The following is a 24,182-nucleotide window of genomic DNA, read 5'->3' as shown; positions in this document are numbered from 1 at the left end:
CCGCTCAGTGTCACCCATGTCACCCGTCATCACCTTCAACTGTCAACCTGTCATTCTTGTTTTTTTTGAGCCGGACGGAGCCAAGAGGAGAGAACTAGAGAAGTAGAAATTTAATAAAGTAAGCAATACAATACCACCAAGATTTTCCAAGTAAGCTGTGCAATTTGTACTTGTATTGCTATTATTTAATTATATTTGTAGTCTAAATTAGAAGTGGGTTTAAGTGTGCTATACTTATAATTTTGCTATTTGTATAAAAGTAGGCTCATAATAATTTATGAGGAATTCAGGACTATCTAGGTACTATATGAGTGCGGCAGTTCTCATCGAGTAGATCTATGTCCAGTAGTGAACATTTTTTGGCAGAATATAACCTATATGTATAGTAAATATTCAATAATAACTACTGTAAATGTTGCCTGAAAGTGATCGCTTTTAGCGATAAGGCCGCCTATTGCGTTATATCCACTGCATAAATTTTTATTTGAGATTTGTTTAGTCAATAAAGTAGTACTTATTCTATTCTACTGTCTCTGTGGATATCCTATACCTATCATTTAAAGGTAATGTACTTAGGTATATGTTTATTCTTACATTTAATAAACATGTATATTCCTTCCCTTCATTTTAAAGGAAATCATGGATCAACTGCAGCTAGTATCATCTAACAAAATATGTGGGGGTTTTCAAAAAGTGTACTCTCATGAATCCTCTGAGTTAAAATGCAAAATGAATTTCTCCATATATTTCCCCCCACAAGCTGAGGGTGGGGACAGCAAGCTTCCTGTGGTCTTCTACCTCTCCGGCCTCACATGCACAGAGCAAAACTTCATCTCCAAATCAGGCTTTCAAAGGTATGTACTATACATTACATGGACATTATTCTATTAATTTCTATATACATTACTTATCTTATGTAAAAAAATATGATAAGGTTATCAGCCTTACAAGCACAGAAGTTATGGTCTTTTTGGCATAAAAAAAAATCTATAAAAAAAGTATGGCTTTCTCTGGAGTGGATATTTATAGGTATTAAAGACACTGTGATAAGGATTGGATGTTGTAGTTATCAAATTACATTAATGTATTGGATTAAATTCATGTATTTCACTTATTATTACATGATAAAAACAAACTGATAACCCTTATTTAAGAATGTTACTATACAGATGTATCTTAGTCAATATACAATCTTGAAGTATGAATGGAAAGATAAATAAATTTTATTCTTCCATAGGTATGCTGCTGAACATGGAATAATAGTGGTGGGACCCGACACATCCCCAAGGGGAGTGAAGATAGAAGGTGATGATGAGTCATGGGACTTCGGTGTCTCTGCTGGCTTCTACCTGGATGCTGCCAAGGAGCCCTGGTCGAAGCACTACCGCATGGGAAGCTACTTGAACAAGGAACTCTATGATTTAGTCCTGCAAGCCTTCAGTAGTGTAGTTGACCCCAACAGGATTGGCATCATGGGCCACAGGTAACATAATAATATATTTTAAGAAAGACAGAAAGTTTCCTTACTGACCATAATAGCTAACTATCACCAATAATAATGAATTAAGTATTTAATACTGAAATGTATCTTTTCAGTATGGGTGGTCATGGTGCTCTAGTATCAACTCTAAGGAACCCTGGCCTGTACAAGTCAGTTAGTGCATTTGCCCCAATCTGCAACCCCTGTGCGTGCCCATGGGGGGAGAAGGCCTTCACCGGCTACCTTGGTGATGACAAGAGCAAGTGGGCCGAATGGGATGCCACTGAACTGGTGAAACATTATGATGGACCACCACTTACATTGTTGATTGACCAGGTCAGTATATTTTTTTCTATCAGGCAGTGACTAGTTAGAACAGTTCTACATCGTAAAACACCTTATGCATCTGTCAAATAGCAATGATTATACATTGGTTGATTGTTTTGTTCAGGGTGGTGCGGACAAGTTCTACACGGACAAGCAGCTGCTGCCCGAGAACCTGGTGGCGGCGTGTCGCTCCGCCGGCGTGCCCGTCATCCTCAACCTGCGCGAGGGCTATGACCACTCCTACTACTACATCGCCACCTACATCGGGGAGCACTTCGACTTCCACGCCAAAATACTCAAAGCTTAACAATAACATCTCGGGTCTGGTAATGAATGAATAAATTTGTATATTTTTGTAAATAAAAAAAGGGAATTGAACAACTAAACATTTATTACATCCATTTTCTATATAAAATTATCTTGTCATAGTTTAACAAAATAGGTAAATAAGAACGGAATGCCACTGTAGGCCCTCTGCCATTCTTACATTTGATTAGGAATCTAAAAACCTTGAATTTAATTAGAACTTTGAAATTAACATTGCAATTCCGTGTAGGTAATGTTATTCTTTGATTCAGAATGTGGCTAAATTTAGCTATTGCTACCTACTAGTATCGTTTGTTCGTATTGTGTGGTAATACTGCAGGAACTTGTCGCGGTTGCCCCAGATCTCTTGACTCGTCCAATAGCTCCAAACACTGAGGAAAATCAATAATTTAATTACTTTTATGTAGATTGGTGATGATGATGAGCAATGCCTGATCCATTGGTTGACAACGTAGCATATATGGTTGGATAAAAAAGTAAAAATAAGATTATTAAGGAAAACAAAAGAATATGGAAAACTTACATGCCAAAAGCAGCGCCTCCCAAATGTGCGGCGTGATCAAAGAACTTCCACCCGAATAGCACTCCGGCCAGGTCTACGCCCATTATCACTTTTATAGCCTGGAAATAAAATAATTACATACCATAATTAGAGTAATTCTATACCCTGCATTGAATATTGTTTTGCATTTCTAGAAGGTGATAGAGAAAAAATCTTTTCTAACTGATACTTTCCTCAGAGTCAAAGTCAAATGTTTTTATTCATCGTATAAATATAAAATTTTCTGATGAACAATTCACTGGGATTTCATCATCATAAATCATGCGAAATTGTCAATAATAGAATAGTTTGTTTACACTTTTCTATGGTATGGTGGTGTACTGAATACAGATAATGATGTCGATTCTGAAGGCAGAAATTCTAATTTTACCGCTGTCAAACTAAAAAATTTGCTAGCATAAAATGACATTTACGGAAACAATCATAGAGTCGAATTTTAAACAAAGAAATTAAGGTTTTGACAGCTCTAAATTTAGAATTTCTGCCTTCAGAATCAACATCAATATGTACGTAAACTTACCGAGCCAGCAGCAAATGTGTACATCGGCAGGAAGATGATGCTTAGTTTAGTGTCAGGATATTGGACGCACACATACGACAACACTGCCATTATTGCGCCAGACTGAAATTAAAGTCATTACATAATATTAATTTTAAAGTTTGAGTGCTATCCTTTTTTTACCCGACTATGGCGAATCGAAAAGGAGGGTTATGATTTTTTTATGTATGTATCTTTAGTAATACTAATTAATGAGTAAACTACCATATAAGTTGGATGAGCTGAGTGACAATGTTGGATATTCCAACAGTATAATCTATATTTTCATATTCAAGCTGAAAGCTGAAGTGAATCAAACCACATGAGGGATACTCACAGCACCAAGACTATGCCCGGGTTGTTTGGACACAACTTTGTAGAGGAAACTGGCGAAGCTGCTAGCGACGCCCGCACTCAGGTACATGCTGACAAACTGCTCCTTCCCGAGCGTGGCCACCGCAGCTGGAATCAACAAAAAAGATTTTGCTTATTAACTAACTCAGGAAAAAAAATGAGTGCGGCTTGATGTTATAAAGGCATACTTATATTTTAAGCTCGCATCATGCACACTGCATGAACTCTTTTTGAACGTGATACAGCTGTCGGTCGTTAGCGAGGGTAGTTGGTATTGATGAGCAATTAACTAACCTTACTACCTATTTGATATAATATACCTAGGTCCTAGAGCCTTAATAGTGGTACTAATGTACTCCCTTACGGGGTAGGCAGAGGTGCATTGCTGCACCCACTTTTCGCCAGAGTGTTATGTTAGTCCCAATGTAATAGGGGGTGGGCCTATTGCCATTTTACGGGCACATCCAGACCTGAGAACAAATATCTGTGTTTAAACAAATATCTGCCCCAGCCGGGAATCGAACCCGGGACCATTGGCTCAGTAGTCAGGGTCACTAACCACTACGCCATTCGGTCGCAATATAATATACCTAGAGCCTTAATACCATTTTGATTATTTGAGAAACTCATTATTACCTGGCATGAAGCTGTACAGCACATACATGTTGGCGGCCAAGTGCAGGGGGGAATAGTGGCTGAACGTTGACAGCACCATGGGTAAGCATTTGGCAGCTGGAATTAAAAAATGGCTTTTAATTTACCAAAATGGAAGTGGTGTGCAAGAGACAGGTAGGGCTATCACTTCATGATGGCCCTACTTTGTTAAATGTGGATGATAAATGGCAGGCCAGTATTACAGTGCTTAGACAAGTTGACATATCTCTGACAAAATATAAAATATGAGGCACTTACAGCTAGCAGGATTTGAGCAGAAATATTTGACCATTACTGGTTGTAAGGATCTCACTCTCCATGCAGCAAACACTAGACAGTTGAGAGCAAATATTGGGTAGAATACTTTCTCATTTTCCTTCAATGATGACCACCATTTTGATATAGGTCCAGGCTCAGACTTCTGAAAAAATATTTGTTCAATTACTTAGCATGTTCAGTTTTGATTATAACTAAAGGTAATCAATTTGTCAGTTATTTACAGATATGAAAGATACTTAGTATAACTTGTATAATGGATTGTATATATTTTTTGCAATCATTGAATTTATTAGAAATCCTCAGTCACCATAAATAAATGATAGATTAATCTTACAAACTGTGATATAATTTTTTTCTGATGTACACTAAGCCAGTTGCCGGGCCGTCGGAACACTGAGGCTGCGTGAGAGCGGAGTTTTTCATATTCCCAAATTGCACATCCCACCACACTGGCAGTCGACACCTATAAACAATATAGGTACCATTAGTTTAGCTGATCATTTGTTAAATTTGCAAATTAAATTATTATTAAACTTATGTAAAAACTCACCCCTACTGTGAACAGCAAAGGTCGAAAGAGACTTTTACTGTCTAGTGGTCCAGATTCAATATGAAAAGGTCCTAGATCTTCTTCCACGCGCGGCCTTCTCGCCGATCGTCTGTTGTGGAAGGCATTTCTGAACTGAATGCGGGCACTCAAGAACGGATTCGAGGTTTGCTTCAGCAAGGGACGGTGGCTGAAATAAGGAACACAGGAAGGTACACGAATAAGAATGATCACAAAAGTGTAAATATGAATAAAGATACTTCGTTGCACAACATAAGCCATTTCTTACCAATTGTGAGTTAGTTCTACTGCACACCAAATATGACGACTAAGCATTTTAAATTTGATATTTAATCCTTTTATTCCATTAATAATTATTATTATATTTCATTGCTTTTGTACAATAAATCCAAAATGCAAAAAATCCTAGGTCAAGATTTCAGTGTGACACATGACAGCTGTTGTTGACATCTGTCAGCCTGTCAGCGAGGTACACAGAACAAACGAGCGACGTTCCCTGAATAAAGTTACTCTATTTTCTATTTTGCACCACGGGGTCACTCTACATCAAGGAAGGTATAGTGCGACAAACTTATCTGTTCCGGTGAGACCGAACTAAATTGATCCATATCTTATTACTTACTAATGAATTGTATATTGTAAAAAAGATTAGATTGGTTTATTCACACCGCAAGAGCGAATTAACAATACGAACAAACTTAAAATCTTATAGAATTAAGAAATATTAAACATTTATGTGAGCTGTCACCGGAACAGATAAGTTTGTGGCACTGTACATCATTTTTATTTTTTTTATTTTATTTATTTGGGACAAATAACTGTTATACATTAAGTCTTAGAATCTAAAGATATTGAAAAGTGTTGGTTCAATGTATAACCCACAACATTGTCCACAGGTTACTAAAGATAACAATTTAAATGAGGCCTAGTTCCTCAATCAATGTTGACTTACGAAAAAGAACTAACGTAAAAAGAAAAAAAAAAAAAAAAAACTTAAACTTAAAAACTTACTTAAACATACTATCCGCTATATAAAAGCGATATAATCTATGCTTAAACTCAAATAACAAATCGAGTAGGTATTTTTATATAAAAGGTATTACAAATAATAAATAACAATTATATACTTACTTATTATATGATATACTATTATATATATGTTATTACACTAAAATACACAAAACCCAAATTAAGTACATATTTATTCAAACAGTTAGATATTTAAACAATGCATGACCTCCCTCCTATACATAGCCCTAGTATTTGAAAATATATCGATATCTTCAAAGGTAGTGTTGTACTGGTTAACCATTCTGTGAAGAGGGGCTCGTTCACCTGCGTTGGTTCTACGAGACACCGTGGCGAACAGGCGGCGCGCGCGCACCGTGCGTCTCTGGGCCCTACGTGGAACCTCGTAGCTAATATTCTTAATAAGTTCGCAGCAATCGTACCTACCGTGACAGATGTCGTACAATGTCATGGCTTCTAGAAGCGTACGCCTGGATTTAAGCAAAGGTATTTTGTAAAAGTCTAGTAGCTTTCTGTATGATAGAAAGGAGTGGTGACACCTGTAGTGTACAGAGCGGAGAAATTTCCGTTGTACATTTTCAATGAGATCAGAATATTTATCATAGTATGGGTTCCATATGGGAACCGCATATTCTAATTGGGATCTTATCAGTGTTTTATATAAATAAATGTAAGTCGAAGAATGTTTGAAATTTTTACTAGCTCTCATTACAAATCCATACATTTTAAAAGCTTTACTTATTATGTTTTCTATATGTTGATCAAGATGTAATTTTGAATCAAGTTGAATTCCGAGGTCCCGCAGGCTGTCAACTTTATCCAGTAGCTGATTGTTTAATATGTAGGAATAGTTTATTAAATTTTTATTTTTTGTAAATTGAATTATATTGCATTTTTTTAAGTTAAGGTGTAGTTTATTATCTAAGCAGTATGAGGAGAAGCTGTTCAAATCTGATTGAAGTCGCTGACAGTCTGTTATGTTATTTATATTGTGAAATATTTTAAGATCGTCGGCGTACATTATGAATTTGGAATTTTTGAAGCATTTTTTTAGGTCATTTATAAATAATATAAATAGGAGTGGTCCCAAAATAGACCCCTGCGGGACTCCAGAAGTGACCTCGATGATATCAGATTGAAAACCATTAATAACAACCTTTTGGCTTCTTTTAGTTACCTAAGAACAGAACCACCTAAGAAGGTTTCCGCGAATGCCATTATAAGCTATTTTCTCTAATAGTATTTTATGGTCCACCTTGTCAAAAGCTTTCCGGAAGTCAGTGTATACAGCATCAGTCTGAACTCGATTATCCATGTTACGAAAAAGAGTATTAGTAAAAATTAATAGATTGGTAGTAGTTGACCTTCCTTGCACAAACCCATGCTGCTCCTCAATTATAATTGGATGAAGGACTGGATATATTTCATTGTGTACAAGTCTCTCAAAAAGCTTTGACAAGGTTGGTAATATCGAGATTGGGCGATATTGGTCAACACTATTTCTGCTACCACTTTTGTGAACTGGGGTAATATTAGCTAGTTTCCAAACTTTAGGAAATATGCCCTCAGATATGCATTTGTTATAAATGATGTATAATGGTATACATATTTGTTCAGCTGTTTGCTTCAAAAAATGTGGTGGAATACCATCAGAACCAGCTCCTTTGGCTGTATCAAGCGATTTAAGTTCTCTCTCAATTTTATATTTACTTATACTTATATGAGCTAACAGTGTACTATTATCAGAGTAATTGTGTGGTGATGGAGTCCAATTACTTATGTTAAGATCAGAAGGTTCATATACGGATTGAAAAAAGTCAGAGAACATTTCGCAAATGTGCTGGGGATCATTAGATTTATTATTATTATATTGCATGTTAGATGGGATTCCCGGGCGTGACTTACGGTTAGACACGTATTTCCAGAAGAACTTAATATTGCTGGTTATATCGTCCTCGACTGATTGAATATACTTTTCAAAGCAAGTTTTACATGAGCTTTTGAATACACTTCGGTACGAAGAAAACTGCTCATAGTCAGCGATATTTTTATATTTTTTCCATCTACACCATGATTTTTTCTTATTTTTAAACAAACGTATCAATGTGCTATTGAACCAGATAGGAAAGGATTTAGTTCTATTAATTTTATTTGGGACAAACCTTTTTACAATACCATTAATTGTGTTATAAAATTCATCTACCGCTTCATCTGCCGAGAGATTACTCAAACATAGGTCCCAGTTAATACCACTCAATTCTTCATTAATAAGTTTGTAGTCAGCCTTGAAGAAGTTATATTTTCTGATACGATGACGTTTCATGGGCCTATCAGCATTTAAGGACGTTAGCGTATAAAAGGGGGGATGGTGAATGCTCTGTCTTAGTAGGTGGTTATCTAATAAATGTGTACTGCATATTGTGTTTGTTATTAATAGGTCCAGAATGTGATTACTAGAATTGGGATAGATATTATACTGAGACGCATTCAGGGTTAAAAGAAAGTTACGTAACTCTCGACCGAGGACAGTGAAATTAGAACATAAGGTACCATTATTAATTAAGTTGTTGTTAGGGCTCCATTGTAAGTTAGGTAGGTTATAATCTCCGAATAAGAAAAACCTATCTGTTTGTATGTTTTGAAGTAATGTTTCCAGTGATTGTAACTAAGTGTGAAATGTAGATGCTATCACAGCTGTTCGGGGGAATATAAACCACACTGATAACATGATTTAGCCCTTTGTTGGTGCTAGGTATTTGCACAATAATGTGTTCGATTAATGGATTGAAATGATTAAAGGTAAGTGGTATTGACGGTGCCAACTCATGCAATATTGCGACTAGAACACCGCCGCCGTCCTCTTTGTTGGTCGCGGCGCGGTCGCGATCGCATCTAAATACGGTGTATCTTTCATCAATGAATTCTGAGATTGCTATCTCCGGTATTAGCCATGTTTCGGTTAAGACTATCATATCGTACGAGTTCGAAAGAATACTATTCATACTTCTCTAACGAGAAGCTCTACATGACGAAAAACAAGGTTTCGGAGTGCTGCTGCGCGAGCCACGACTCTATCTCGTTGTATTAAACGTTCCGATAGTCGACAGCTCTGGTTCGTTCTATTTTTGTCAGTATATATAATGATAGAGGAACCCTCCTGTACCGCCGCCGTTATAGGTAATAGTTATTATTCGGAGTTCACACTTTAAGGAGTCAAAATCGCTATTCTCGTATAAATATTAAGTATATTATGCTTGTATGCAATAGTTGAGGAACACAGTCATTTTATAAGCACTGATACTGATAGTGCGACCAGGAAACATAATGACATCGCACTGTTGTACCTACGCTACGGCGGGCATCTGCACTCAGCACTCAGCATGAGATGGATGGCAAGAAGGTGAAGGAAGGTACACACAAGGTGGCACAAGGCATCACAGGGATCGGACAAAGCGGAAATCTTCTCTTCGAGTCCTATCATTTATTGTCATCGGGCACTAGTCCCTGAAAAACCTGAAAGTTCTTATTGGAATCTAACTATCTACCTACCTATAGCAATTTCCCTCGTTCTAATGGGATCTACCTTTAGGAGGCGAATGTATTATACCTTAGAATGTAATGTGACCAAACCACATTCACTAGACAGAAGATAAAGACAATGCTATAGTTATGATAAACTTACGTTTTATAGGTAGGAATAGGAATACGTAAAAATAAATTACATAAATACTTAAACAAAACTGAACACAAACTCGCAACCTTGAAATCCATGTTCAGATTAGTATTGTTATAGCGTACAAAGGGGTAGTTAGGTTGAGAGGGTTTTGTGTCCTGCGAGTCCCCTCGGCCTCGCGCGCCGCCGCCGCCGCCGCCGCCGGCCCCCCGCCCCGCGCATGCGTCATTCAGGACCCCTCCTGCTCCCCGCGAGCCGGCCTGCCGCCTGCAGACTTCAGTCCGTCTGTAGCCGCCCCGAGGCGCCTAAGCTCAAACAGCCCGCTTCAACGGCACTCCCCGCTTTCTTGACGTAGAGGAGAATAAAATCCCACATTAACCAAAAGTAAGTCACCACTTAATTTCACTAACGAGTGGTTTTATTTTTAACGTCGTCTCATTAGCGGTAAGCTCAATAGGGCTCCTTGTATTCATTAAACTCTTGGCAGGCATGGAAAATGTGACGCAAGTGGAAATTTTTGTCGGAAGACTCTGAAGCTGAAAAATTAGGGCTAATTGAATATTAGTGCTGTTCTAGTTAGAAAAAAAAAAGTTTTTTTTAAGGAATCGTTCGTTATATTCTCGTGGGTATAGAAAAATGGCGTCCTGGAAATCAATATATAGGGGACCATGTGACTGATGCGAGGGTCCACGTTGTTGCTAAACCGGATTGACACCCCATCAACGATGCCACTGAAATTTCACCACTCACTAGCTTCTCAGTTCTCACTAGTAAAAGTGAATGAGGTGTTATGGTAATGTTAAATGATAACTCAAGTAGGTATCACTGTTCATCTTATCAATCATCATCATTATTTATTACATTGGAGATCAAGATTTTATTAAATATACATAAGTACACACATACTTACATAAGACAAGATAAGAAGAACCTCTGTCTTGGATAAGAACTACCACATCGAACGCTCATTATAGTCATAACTTATGACTCATAAGGACCTTTTACCGTGCATTTCCAATTGTAATTTATTATAGGAGCCCTCTATGACCCACTACTTTCCTTTGTTTCAGAAATGTTGAAGCTAATTCTTCGATATCACCACAACTTCCTTGGAAGAGATTTTAAATATCGGGCGTTGTGACCCCCAATTAAATCTTACGTTCCATATAAAGTTACAAATAATTTTCACGTTTAATTGTCACAACTTTTAAAGTAAACCGTAACGGTCAGTTTCATTTAAGTTTCAGTAGCTAAATTATTTTTATATGGAGCGTTATCTCGGAGCGGAGTTTCCCTGAGGATTGTTTAAAGTTAGTCGTGCTTAAAGCGTTGATGTGTGAGCCAAGCTTGCACCGGTTAGGGTAATGAAGGGTAGGTGTTGTTAAATGGGGGCGTGGTGAGGTCAGGAGTGGGTATCAGTGGCGATGCTGCCCTACAGCGAGGACTTGGTGTGGCTGGTGGTGGTGGGGTTTGTGGTGGCGTTCATCCTCGCGTTCGGTATTGGCGCCAACGATGTGGCCAACTCGTTCGGCACCAGCGTTGGCTCCAAGGTGCTCACGCTCACGCAGGCCTGCGTCCTCGCTACCATCTTCGAGATCGCCGGAGCTGTGCTTATTGGTAAGTCAAAGCTATACTAAATTCGTTCCCTTTTTTCAAGTCTTATGGCCAAAGCCGAGGTTCCATAGTTTTAATTTTCTTTTCTAAAAGTACCGACTCATGTAAGTATTTCACTTAGTTAAATTAAACCACCTGTTCATCAGATCGTGTGGCACTGGGTATGGTAAGAAGTCCCTCACCATTTTGATATAAATACTAACGTGAAGTTTTTTTGCATAAGTAGATCTTTGAAATGTTGGTATCTACGTATGAATTTCTACCACATAGGTATCTATCACAACTTTTCCTCCGTCAAACACTAAACTAAACCGCACCCTATCGCTAAGTTATAAATTCTTAATTCCCTATATAACCTACAGGCTACAAAGTCTCTGACACGATGCGCAAGGGCATCCTAGACGTGTCTCTGTACGAGGACGGCGGCGAGCGTCTACTAGCCTGCGGGTGCCTCTCGGCCCTGGTGGCCAGTGCCGCCTGGCTGATCGTGGCCACGGGGCTGCGGCTGCCGGTGTCCGGGACGCACTCCGTGGTCGGCGCCACTGTCGGGTTCACTTTGGTGGCTAAAGGACCTGTTGGCATACGGTGGTCGACGATTGGAGCTATTGGTGAGTGGTTGTGTTGTTGTTGTTTTGTTTGTTTGTAAGTATATTTAATATTTGGGGACATCTCACACACGACCCCAAAGTAGGCAGAGCCTGTGATATGGATGTCGGACAGCTTATATCTACACAAATACATAGATAGATATATGTATATTAAATAGATAAATGACAACCATAGACACAAGGCAAACACAAAGTGCTCATCTCACGAATATTTTCCCTGGGCGGGATTCGAACCCGCGGCCCCAAGCTTCGGAAGCAGCTTCACTACTGCCGTCAATGTTTACAATCTAATGATAACAATTGACAACTGGCAGCTTGACGATTTTATACCAATTTAGGTAGTATCCTAGCATTTTTTTATGTACTTACTTACTTACACATTTTTGTTATCCTATCGCTATACAATACCAATAATCCAACTCACCTTTACCAGTGGCGTCGTGGTTCATATCTCCGGCGATGAGCGGCACGGTGTCTGCCGTGCTGTACTGGCTGGTGCGGCGCTTCATCCTGCGCTCCGCCAAGCCGCTGCAGTCGGGCCTGCGCGCGCTGCCCTTCTTCTACGGAGCCACCGTCGCCGTCAATGTCGTGAGCGTCGTGCATAACGGGCCTAAGTGTAAGCATGTTTACTGGAACGTGTAGTCTGAGGTTCGATTTCTGGAGAATGGTTTGGCAAAGGCAGATTCGGGCCGATTTTAAAGGCATTACTCATTGAATAATGAAAATTTTATGAAAAAAAAAACTAAGGGCCTAAGATGACTCCCTAAGTCCCTACCGACGACGCTCGTCAGGGTGATACATTCGCCGTAAAATGACACCACCGCGCCCGGGTTTCACAAATGAATTCCTTATTAACTTTATATCTACAATGATTATCACTAAAAACAAAATTTCTAGACCTAAATTATCCAATTTTTGTCTTATCTCAGTGCTAGCCATGGACAAGATCCCGCTGTGGGCGGCGCTGGCCGGGTCCATAGCGCTGGGAGCCATCATCGGGGGGCTCGTGAGGGCCTTCCTCGTCCCGCACTACCAACGGAAGCTGGGCGAGAAGCCGGTTAACTTTACTTTCGGTCACTCTAATGGTAGGTAAATAAATACAATCACAATTGTAACATCGAAATTATGGTTTACGGATTTATCTAATAGTATCAATTTATGTTGCAGAAACAACTCCAGCCGATACACCAACGCACTCAAGTAAACTGAGCGTCCCTCACAGACCACTATCTCTCGTTTCCGACGACGGTAAGGTGCTTGAAGTGATAGCGGAAGCCGCGGAAATGGTGACTCTGAGCGAAGCGGACAAAGTGTCGCTGGGCGTCCGGGAGATGAACGCGCGCAACCGAGCGCTGCTCGCGACCATGGACGATTGCAGCATCTTGTCACGCAGTTTGAGTCCGCCAGACAAATCCCGGCTGCAGTTGGTAGACGCGGATCCGCAGATCAACACGCTCAAGTACATCGATGAAACCATCAGCTGCTGCAAGAGCTTCGACTCGGCGGGGCTGGCGGGCATGGGCGAGAGCTACGACTCGCGGAACATCTTCCTGGGCGACTCGTGCGACACCATCGCGCGCGCGGAGTTCGACCGCCTCGTCGCCGAGCACGTGCTGCCCGTGATCGAGTGCGACACGCCCTCGTTGCTGTGCGACGACATCACCGAGATCAAGGTAGGTTACCTACTACAATAGTTGTTAATGAAGCCTGAATTTTAATTAATCCAAGTCGCTATTAAACGTTGAATCAGTTCACCACGATGGAAGTAAAAAATGCAAAACAATTAACTGCACTCCCAAGTAACATAAAACTTCATTTAATTGCCATCGACACGACGAAGATGATTAGAGTACCTAGAGTCATCTGTGTTATGTTCGTTATATAGTTATCTAACTGGACTGTTGTTTTACAGATGATGCCAGGAAGCGGCAGCGCGTGGAGTATCGACCAGGCGTGCGGTCCGACGAAGCTGCCGGCCATCACCCCCAACTCGAGCGCGGCGCCGCTGCTCCGGGCCGCCACGCCGCCGCCCGCGCCGCCCGCCGACGCCCCGCCTCCAGACACCTTGAAGCTGTTCTCCTTCCTTCAAGTCCTGACGGCCACGTTCGGGGCCTTTGCTCATGGGGGCAATGACGTGAGGTAAATGGGAATAAGTTTGTTAAGACGGTAAAGCCCTCCATTTCGTTCAGCTGGTTCATGAAGCGAACGGCCGTGCCCGGAATCTTCAGTGGCAATATTTTACTATCCTTCGAGTAGAGGCGACAAGACCAGCCACACGCCGTGCTGCTGGATGCCAACACTAGAACACGAAACACCGCCGCAACTTTGTGTACCCGGTTAAATTAGCGGAATGATGGCTGGTTCATAACATTGGACCTATATCTCATACAGAGCTGCTGATGTCCATATGGACTTGCCTTCGCGTAGTTCACTGATTAACTTCCCTGTATAAAATTTCATGCTATTGTTCCAGCAACGCGATAGGCCCGCTGGTGGCTCTCTGGCTGCTGTACTCGGAGGGCGGGGCGCACGCGCGCGCGGAGACTCCGTTGGCCATCCTGGTGTTCGGCGGCGTGGGCATCGCGCTCGGCCTGTGGCTGTGGGGCCGCCGCGTCATACAGACCGTTGGGGAGGACTTGACTAACATCACTCCGGACACGTGAGCACAGATTTTAATTATATATGATGTTATTTTAAGGCATATGTAGGCGTCAAAAAATGCACATCAGTAAACTTAACTCTCAATATCCTGAAAATTGGTAGAAAATGCTTTTAAGATTAGTCTCTTACTGACCTACTTAGTTACGCTTTACGCTGTGCAATAAAATATGATGATTCAACGAGATCCGATCGCGCGCAGCATGGATTTTTACGTAAGTACATAAGGACCATGCCGTGCGCGATTACCTAATGAATCTAAATCATCAACCTGTACCGTACATATTCCACTGTTGAATATTAATAAGTATAAGAAGGTGAATATGCTAAATCCACACTCACCACTCACCGCCGTCTCCCACAGAGGGTTCACGATCGAGCTGGGCGCGGCGCTGACGGTGCTGGTAGCCAGCAAGGCGGGGCTGCCCGTGTCCACCACGCACTGCAAGGTGGGCTCCGTGGTGTGCGTGGGACACTTCTCCGACAAGCCCGTCGACTGGAGCCTCTTCAGGTCAGTTGCCGCTGCACTCTACTTCTTATATAGTGTCAGTAGTAACGTAAGTGTCGACGAGAATGGTCATAAAAGTCACACTGAGCCCGTCTTTTTACCCCGAAAGTAGAGTAAAAATGATCACAATTATTGCGGTGTACCTAATCAAGAGTCCATAGAAGCCATGCATGTTTCAGAATGCCCTTTCAGAATCACCTTTGACATTTCCAAATAAAAATCTAGCTCGGTAACAGTAAAGTGTTGCAGTTGCATTAATTTATAAATTGTTTCAGGAACATAATCTTCGCGTGGGTGGTGACGGTCCCGGCGGTGGCGGGCATGGCGGCTCTCACGATGCTCGGATTAGAAACATTCGTCGTTTAGTTCACTAAATACCAACTATTATATGTTTAGGGACTCTATCCTTAGTATTTATTGGCTGGCATAAAAGGCAACAGTTTTCGCCTCGCCCTCAAAGGGCATAAGCAAAAGTATGGACTCGGAACGAATATAGCTATAGGAAATAGGTAGTTCTTAAATAAAAATAATATCCACTATTTTGTCTATCTGTCTATCTTTACATTTATGGTTGGTTCTGAAATGCATTAAGGATTTTCACTAATGGATCGGGACCAGAGATGGCCTATCTTACTATCATTTTTATATATTTTTGTTTTCCGAGCCAGACACCCGTATGATATGGAGAAAAGAAGTGATAGATATTTTGGCATTTGAGGTACAAAGCAACGCACATGTATATTCCAGCATATCAACGAGAAGCAATTAATAACGGGGCATGATTCAGGATACGGGCGGTTTATACGGCTGATAGGTACCTAAGCCTGAAAATACCCTCACAAAATATACGCCTCGAAGGTGTACCGTCAAAATATAATAATGCCAAGACTTGATGAGCTTATTCCACGTCGGCACAGCGGCTGCATCATATCACAGGTCCATCCCACAAGTCATTTTGTTGTAAGCCAGTTCCAATGCTTATATTTATTTTATTTTCTATGTTGGGTCGTCGAATTAAGTGACCATGTTTTATAACGTCAATTTTTACACATAAGTAATAAGTGATTTATTACAAAAAACTGAGCAATTTGAGCCATTTGAAACCATGCCATATTTTTTATGCGTTTTTATATTGATGGTTTTAGCCGGTTGGTATCTTTAAGAAAATAAAATCAGTTGGATGAAACAGTTTCGTAAAATAATATTACAATATTAGCTATTTATCGGGGCGACAGAAAATGGAACAATCCGGGAATGAGAAGTTAAGTTTCTGGAAGGACTCGATAGTTGAGCGTGTGTTTGATGTTATAATAGTAAGGCGCTAAGTTAACTTAGAAGTCTATCTATAGGCACCTTCATTGTTGAATAAATTAGTTACCAGATCCAAGACTTTTATTTTCTTATTATTATAAATGAATAAATTAATATTTTTACAGGAACAAATGAGGAACCCTTATGCTTTGTATTTTTTTTTTACCGCATTTTGTACATGACCTCTTGTATGAGGCCCGATGTCCGAAGTGGACGGCGTTACGGGATGATAATGAGGCTTTCAGTGGAATCGAACATTATACATAATGCATTATGAAGTAATCTGCGTACAGATTATATTTTACTAGTAGGTATGTAGTAAGATAACTTAATAATGCTTTATGTATGAAGTAAGTATATGAGATTTGTTTAAAACAAAACAAATTGTTTTAACACATAGATGCGCTGTTAATCTTCCATAAGAGGCCGGCCGGTATAAATATACAATTGAATACCTACAAGTTAATTTTATGCTTTAACAGATGCTCGCTAGCGCTAGTCGATGGCAGTCAGTAAACCGGAGTTGATGTTTTTAAATTTTGGACTTTCCGGTCTTGTTACGAATAAGTAACTAGGTAGATGTGAATAGAGTCATTCAGTGTTAGCTGCCGCGGCGTCATCCGTATTGGTAAACTATTTATTTTGTTCCTAGTGAGATTGCCGTGTACCTACCTACACTAGTGAATTGTGGTTCGTTGCAAGGATTTGTGTGTTTTTATAAGGTAAGTTTGGTTCTATTTACATAATAATAATATAACACAGCACGGGCAACACATGCATATAGTAGGAAAAGGAATATAAAATACAGTGCTTACCATGACCAATGGTCCTAGAATGGGTAGTATTCTGGATATCTACCTATCTATAAAAGTTCCGTCTCTCTCTCGACACGGGTGACATCGGCTCTTACTGTTATTTATCGAAAACGATACAAAATGTCGCAAAAACCGCTCGAAAACTTAGTACGTGAACTGCAAAAAACAGTGACATTGCTAATAAGCAAAGTGAGTTCTCTCGAAACTAAAATAAGTGAGCAAAATGCGCTATTAATTGCCCAATCAAAAATAATTAACAATATTAGTGAGTGCGGTAGTTGTGAATCCGTGTCCACCCCGCCTCCAGCCGCTGCAGCGCCCGCGCTTAAACTTGTACGGCAAGCGCGTTTAAAAGCAGCTACAGCGCTTAAAGCTGGAAGCAGTCAGCGGAGATCATCGCCGAGTACTCGCCAGGCGGGAGCTGAGTCATCCACGACGCGGGCCGAGAGCGGCCGAGAATCAACGAGCGCTTCCCCCACCACGCCCGCAGCCCCGGCCGTGCGCTCGCCGGCCAATTATGCGGCCGCGGCCAGCAAACCAGCGGAAGATGACTCAAGTAAACAAATACGAAAGACGACGGTGACGACTAACCAGAATGATAATGACGGTGGCTCTTGGGTAGTGGTTAACAATACCAAACGCAAAAAAAAGCCACAAACCATCATTGTCGGTTCGGGATGTGAGGATAATGAACTCCAAACAGTCGAAACTATAAAATATTTACAGGCTTGGTCGTTCCGACCCGAGACAACGGAGGATAATGTTAGGCACTTTCTGAATAAAGTCGCCAAATCAGACGACTATTTTATTGAAAAACGCGTTCTAAAAACAGACAGACATGCATCTTTTGTAATTGGCATTCCCGAGAGCCTGTATACGAACTTCAAATCGCCCACTGTATGGCCCCCGCGCGTCAAGCTAACGGACTGGTTTCAAAGACGTCCCCGCGGCTCGCAAGAGCGGCAGCGGGGCGACTCCAGACGAAGTGACGAATGCCCCACACCGCCATCCACCGCCGCGCCGGCCCGAAAATAGGAATGTTTCGTCGTTAACTACTACTCCTGGAACATCATCAGCGAGTGTCCCTAGTCCTTCCGAGATGACACTTCGAATTTGGTACCAAAACATCCGAAAACTGGATAATAAAATTGCAAGAATCGAATATTTATTGCAAACAATGTATGATTGTGAGATACTATTGTTATCAGAACACTGGATGAAAGAATGTGAAATTGATAAGATCAATATTTTTAACTTTAACTTAGTTTCTAGTTACTGTCGGCCTACCCGTGAACATGGTGGTGTTTGTATCTATGTTAATAAGCGTATGAATGTAATAGATAGGTCAGACATTCGAAAATTCTCTGTAGAAATGCACTGCGAAATAACAGCAATCGAGTGCGTCGACATAGATTTAATAATAATGTGTGTTTATCGTTCTTGCACAGAGGGCGACTATGATATTTTTGTGTCTCAGCTGAGGCTAGCGCTGGACTCATTAGTTCATGAATCATGCAATATCCTCGTAATGGGTGATTTTAACGTAGACCTACTCGTACCGTCCGCGCGTAAGCGTGAATTACTTGGACTTATATCTGAGTTCAACCTGAGTTCCCGGGTGCGGTTCCCGACGCGCGTGCAGGGCGGCTCCAGTACGTGCCTGGACCACGCCTACACTGACCTGGACGCCGCCAGGACCGACGCCTCCGCAGCACACTCGGACCTCTCGGACCATAAAGGTATTTATTTTAAAATAAAATATTTAAAAAAATTTTGCAATGTTAGACACATCAAAAAACGTATTTTAACTGACGCTAATATTAATAAATTTCTGGATAACTTACCATACTTAGATCTCTCACGGTTTGATAATATAAATCTAAACATCTTCATAGATGAAATCATTCAGCTTTTTCACAATTATTGTCCAATAAAAAAAGTCCCTGAATCGTATAAACATTTCTCGTGGAAAACAGAAAATATTTTAAATACGTTTAACATCTTGCAGATGTTGCAAATGTATAAGGACCACTATACTACAAATCATGATATTAAAGAACTTTACATGGAGTATAAGTCTAAATTTAATAAAGAGGTGAGGGCGGCTCGTCGTGATTGCATAAACTCAACCATTGCTCACAGCTCCAACATATCACGGTCATTATGGACTGTCATAAAATCGGAGACATGCAAGGGTCCCGCTATGAATCCGTTGACAATATTACAGAAATGTGTATTAGGGCCGTCGGGCTCGGCGCGCTCACTGGCGTGCCGCCTCAACGAGTACTACATATCGGTGGTGCGCGACACGGCGCTGCGGCCGCGCCTGCCCGCCGCGCTGGCCCTGCTGCGCGCGCGCCGCCCCCCGGAGCCCTCCTCCATGTTCCTCGTGCCCTACACGGTGGACGAAATTCAGGCAACTATAAAACGAATTAAGAAAAAACCAACCAAAGATGCTTACGGATTTCCGTGTGACTTACTTTGCAGATTGCCCGATATAATATTAGAATGTCTTTGCAGACTTTTTAATGAGAGCGCAACCGATGGCATATACCCTTCGGCTCTCAAATTAATAAGAGTCGTCCCAGTCTGGAAGGGCAAGGGTAGCAAAACTGAGATGGGGCGGTACAGACCGATCGCACTCGTACCGGCCATCTCTAAAATATTTGAGACAGGCCTCTGCAGCAGGCTAATGGGCTTCCTGAACCGGAACAAGGCGCTCTGCTCGGAGCAGTACGCGTACTGCCCGGGGCGCTCCACCGTGTGCTGCGCGCGCCGCCTGCAGCGCGAGCTGCTCGCGCGCCTGGAGCGCCGCCCGCGCCGCCGCGTCGCCGCCGTGTTCGCCGACCTCTCGCGCGCGTTCGACCTGGTCGATCACTCCCTCATTATCGCGAAACTGGAACACTATGGCGTCCGTGGACAGGTACTGGACGTATTTAAATCCTTCTTAGCCAATAGAACACAGGTGACGGAGGTGGACGGTGAATCATCCGAGCCGCTATCGGTTGGTGACAGGTCGGTCCCGCAGGGCTCCAACGTAGGTAACACCCTCTTTGTCATCCTGATGAACGATCTGCCAGGAATCTCGGAACGCGCCACATTTCTGATGTACGCCGACGATATCTGTGCGATTGTAGATGGTAAGGATGACCTGGAGCTGACCACGAACCTGGAATCAGTCATTGACAGTCTCACTGGATGGTTTTCGGCAAATGGGATGCAGTTGAATTTGGAAAAAACCCAAGTACTGCGATTCTCCCTGCGTGGGCAGTCGTGCGGCGACGCGGCCGCGCCCGCGCTCGTGGTGGGCGGGGTGCCGCTGCCGGCCGCCGCCGCCGTGCGCTTCGTGGGCTTCACCGTCGACTCTGCGCTCCAGTGGGGCCAGCATATAGATGCCCTGTGCTCCAAACTCGGTAGTGCGTACTATGCCCTATTTCGCCACCTTAAGTAAAGAGCATATGGTGACTGCCTATTACGGCTATTTTCACTCTTTGCTTACTTATGGCATAGACCTATGGGGCGTGTCCGCAGACTGCAACAAACCATTTATACTGCAGAAGCGAGCAGTCCGCCGCGTGGCCGGGGCCCCCGCCGACGCGCCGGCGCGACCACTGTTCATCGGCATGCGCATCCTGACAGTGCCGTGCCTTTACATTTTAGAAGTCCTAAAATATGTAAAGCGCAACCCCAATGAGTTCCCAGACTTCACTTCAGGGGATCGCAGATTCGCCTCACGAAGACCTAACGACCTAAGGTCTACTGAATGCCGCTTATCTAAAACTGGAAAGTCATTGCATGTAATGGGTCCCCAGATTTTTAACAAACTTCCTGAAAATATAAAGGAAATCAGGAGAGTTACTAGCTTCCTCATTAGCGTGAAGAATCACCTATTAAAAAACGCGTACTACTCTGTGCAAGAATTCTTAGACTCATAAGTGATATCACTATGTGTGTTAAATAATAATATAATATACTTACCTAGTTACTTTTATGACTTTAAATAATTAATTAACATACTTACCTATTATTAGTGTGTCTACTAACCATGTGATTGACTATCTATTCATTCTTTAAACATAATTATTCGAAATTTATTAATACTATAATATGTGATAATTAATTAATTTAATCTCAATTCTAATGACGTGTAATGTTTATTTATCAATAAATGAATATGAATAATATGAATATATAGTGCCACAAACTTATCTGTTCCGGTGAGAACTCACGTAAATGTCTAATATTTCTTGATTCTGTAAGATTTTACGTTTGCCTATAGTGGTAATTCAGCCTTGTGGTTTTAATAAACCCATCTAATCTATATGAATTATTATGAATATATAATTCATTGGTAAGTTATGAGATATGGATCAATTTAGTTCGGTCTCAACGGAACAGATAATTTTGTCGCACTATATTATGTAATTTTCAGTATAAAACTACCTATAGTCTGGGTGGGGCAGATCTGAAACATGTCAGCTTTCTTTGCCGTTTGTCGCATACTGTATAGTGCAGTATAGTGCCACCTGTGCCACAAACTTATCTGTTCCGGTGACAGTGTGACAGTTCAAGTAAATGTCTAATATTTCTTCATTCTATAGTGCCACAAACTTATCTGTTCCGGTGAGAGCGAACTAAATTGGTCCATATAATCTATGTCAATATGAAATTCATTAGTACAGTAAGTAATGAGGTATGGACCAATTTAGTTCGCTCTCACCGGAACAGATAAGTTTGTGGCACTATATAAGATGTGTATAAGATTTTAAGTTTGCCCGTAGTGGTAATTTGCCCTTGAGGTTTTAATAAACCCATTTAATCTATATCAATATACAATTAATTAGTAAGTAATGAGATATGGATCATTTTATTTTGCTCTCACCGGAACAGATAAGTTTGTGGCACTATACCTACTGCTATTTGAGAATGTTGCTTGTTACGTCTACCAATTACTACCTTTCTTTCTAGACCAACGAATGCCCTAATCTTTCTAGGAGTAGGAAGTCCTCAAGTCCTCTCTCATTTCGTTTGGGTACTAAAGCCGTGGGGATCAGCTGGTATTTAGAAGTGACGATTGTATATTTATATTTTTATTCTATTTACTACAGCAGAGATGCAACACGACGAGGCCCCACTTCATTCAATGAATTCAAGTCATATGGTGAGACAGTTTATGCTTTAACAAAGCTTATTATTTCTGTCATACTTTTTAGACTAGTAGGTACCACAATGTTGTATCTACTTACCTATTTTACCTACTTTGTTTTCAGATTCTGAAAAATACGACTGGAATGTCGGTACCTGTGCCTCATCCGACCGTAAGTATACTTACCAGTATAATATACTTAAGTATTTAAAAAACACACACAAATGACGATTTATGCGAAAGAAACGTGACATTTTGAAAAATATCCATAACAACAGTTTCTTGTTGTAAGCCGTTACTTACAAGTCCTGGCGTGAGTAAGCCGAGGATTTTTTTAATCAGGTAAATTCATCACTCGGGTCCTATGGTTATTAAGTTGTAATATAAAAATTCCAGCACGTGCCGCTGCTGGGGCCCTCTAATACACTGACCGTGTGTCAGTTCTGCCAGGCCTCGGTCAAGACCTCCGTCAAGTACTCGGTGACGTCACGAACTCACATGGCCGCCGCGTTGTGGTCTATAGTATGGTAAGTAAGTACCTATAAGTAGTCCCTTAGTTAAAAATTGTAATCCAAGGTTACAGTTACAATTTAATAAATAATAACAATCATTATCCGCCAACAATGGTCAGATTATACTGTTAAAAAAGAACGCCACCTACGTACACGACACAATTTGATTTATTGTATTTATCCCGGCCGGCTTCCGCATCTACTGGACAAATAAGTACCCACCGACCTAATATCTACTAAAAAATAATATACCATTAAGTACCAACTTTAAAATATATCGGCTAAACTAGAGAGCAACAAATATTTGGTAACAAATTATATAAACCTGTTATGAAGATGACTTTGCAAGGTTGACCGATGACCCTGCTATTCCTCTAGCCACACTTCAACTTGTTTCGAGTCAATTATTTCGGTGCATAACGTTCACTAATCCTTATAACATACGCTGACATAAATAATATGAAAGTTACGTGAAGTCTGAGGCAAAGAAACCTGACCCCTATGAAAGTGTCAATGCTAGCAGCCCGTACATTAGTTATGATGACTGGGTAACTTAGGATTTAAATTGCATTTAATTAATATTTAATACAAGCCAGCCTTAAAATTTAGTATCATTTATTCCACAGCTGCCTGTGTTGTGTCCCCTACTGCATCGACTCGGCTAAGAACAGCGACCACTACTGTCCCAACTGCGCCAGGTATATGGGATCCTATGAGAAATAGATCAACTGATGCTGGTTACTTTTTTTTTACTTATAATAGGTATAAGATATAAATGTTAGATACGGTCAATGAAAAATTCTGGTTTAACCAAGTTAGTGTGGCACGCACATAGGTATTACATACTTGGCCAGAAATATTATAGACACCGATTTGTTATTGTGATTGTGTAGGGTCAGCTACATTGCTAGCTTATCAATTTCACAAAACATTATTGAATGATTAGGCGGTATGTGAGATTAACAAGATATTCCTTAATTTAAATTTATTTAAGAAGTCTACGTACTTATTTACATTCTTCTAAATAAAAAACGTACCTATTATTTTTGTGACGATTACGTCCATTTTTATAGTTTAAATACTCGTGTTAAAAAAAACTTACTTCAAATGTTTTTCAACCCGAATATGATATGGGCTAATCTAATTTGGAAATAACAAATAACTATTCAGTATGAACAGATAGGTGAGTTACCGGAATGTGCCATATATTTTTATATTT

At 40.9% G+C, this 24,182-nt stretch overlaps 5 protein-coding genes across 10 annotated transcripts; 4 read left to right on the top strand and 1 right to left on the bottom strand.

Annotated features, from left to right (window-relative positions):
• Positions 1-23: 23 nt before the first annotated feature.
• LOC105398703 (S-formylglutathione hydrolase) lies at positions 24-2,193 on the top strand. 4 transcript variants are annotated; one of them, XM_038107960.2, is made up of 5 exons: positions 24-118; positions 634-854; positions 1,238-1,483; positions 1,597-1,816; positions 1,932-2,193. In XM_038107960.2, the coding sequence occupies exons 2-5, from the start codon at positions 640-642 to the stop codon at positions 2,112-2,114; spliced, it is 864 nt and encodes a 287-aa protein (XP_037963888.2). In that variant the 5' UTR covers positions 24-118; positions 634-639; the 3' UTR covers positions 2,115-2,193. The 4 variants fall into 4 exon arrangements, with proteins under 4 accessions (XP_037963888.2, XP_037963887.2, XP_048481938.1 ...); XM_038107959.2 differs by having other exon boundaries at positions 24-150; XM_048625981.1 differs by having other exon boundaries at positions 79-102.
• Positions 2,181-5,527, bottom strand: LOC105398704 (presenilins-associated rhomboid-like protein, mitochondrial). 2 transcript variants are annotated; one of them, XM_048625979.1, is made up of 9 exons: positions 5,358-5,527; positions 5,072-5,258; positions 4,886-4,984; positions 4,501-4,663; positions 4,225-4,320; positions 3,572-3,696; positions 3,217-3,318; positions 2,658-2,755; positions 2,181-2,505 (listed from the first exon to the last, which is right to left on the bottom strand). In XM_048625979.1, the coding sequence occupies exons 1-9, from the start codon at positions 5,402-5,404 to the stop codon at positions 2,409-2,411; spliced, it is 1,014 nt and encodes a 337-aa protein (XP_048481936.1). In that variant the 5' UTR covers positions 5,405-5,527; the 3' UTR covers positions 2,181-2,408. The 2 variants fall into 2 exon arrangements, with proteins under 2 accessions (XP_048481936.1, XP_011569172.3); XM_011570870.3 differs by having other exon boundaries at positions 4,856-4,984; positions 5,358-5,525.
• Positions 5,528-10,022: 4,495 nt separating this feature from the next.
• On the top strand, positions 10,023-16,561 carry LOC105398772 (sodium-dependent phosphate transporter 1-B). Of its 2 annotated transcripts, none has more exons than XM_038107957.2 (10): positions 10,023-10,175; positions 10,862-11,408; positions 11,768-12,013; positions 12,447-12,629; positions 12,943-13,098; positions 13,181-13,686; positions 13,926-14,152; positions 14,487-14,672; positions 15,036-15,182; positions 15,455-16,561. In XM_038107957.2, the coding sequence occupies exons 2-10, from the start codon at positions 11,216-11,218 to the stop codon at positions 15,543-15,545; spliced, it is 1,935 nt and encodes a 644-aa protein (XP_037963885.2). In that variant the 5' UTR covers positions 10,023-10,175; positions 10,862-11,215; the 3' UTR covers positions 15,546-16,561. The 2 variants fall into 2 exon arrangements, with proteins under 2 accessions (XP_037963885.2, XP_037963884.2); XM_038107956.2 differs by having other exon boundaries at positions 10,103-10,235.
• Positions 16,562-18,833: 2,272 nt separating this feature from the next.
• On the top strand, positions 18,834-21,240 carry LOC125489565. The gene is made up of 4 exons (XM_048625686.1): positions 18,834-19,044; positions 19,282-19,400; positions 19,533-20,718; positions 20,837-21,240. Exons 1-4 carry the CDS (start codon positions 18,834-18,836, stop codon positions 21,238-21,240), a joined length of 1,920 nt encoding a protein of 639 aa, XP_048481643.1.
• A 1,234-nt stretch (positions 21,241-22,474) lies between these two features.
• LOC105398701 (lipopolysaccharide-induced tumor necrosis factor-alpha factor homolog) lies at positions 22,475-24,010 on the top strand. Its single transcript, XM_038108390.2, has 3 exons — positions 22,475-22,623; positions 22,848-22,978; positions 23,590-24,010. The coding sequence occupies exons 1-3, from the start codon at positions 22,597-22,599 to the stop codon at positions 23,684-23,686; spliced, it is 255 nt and encodes an 84-aa protein (XP_037964318.2). The 5' UTR covers positions 22,475-22,596; the 3' UTR covers positions 23,687-24,010.
• Positions 24,011-24,182: the final 172 nt, after the last annotated feature.

The sequence above is a fragment of the Plutella xylostella genome, chromosome 15 (assembly GCF_932276165.1).
Source record: "Plutella xylostella chromosome 15, ilPluXylo3.1, whole genome shotgun sequence".
NCBI classification, from domain to species: Eukaryota; Metazoa; Arthropoda; class Insecta; order Lepidoptera; family Plutellidae; genus Plutella; species Plutella xylostella.
This window is presented reverse-complemented; position numbering and strand designations above follow the sequence as displayed.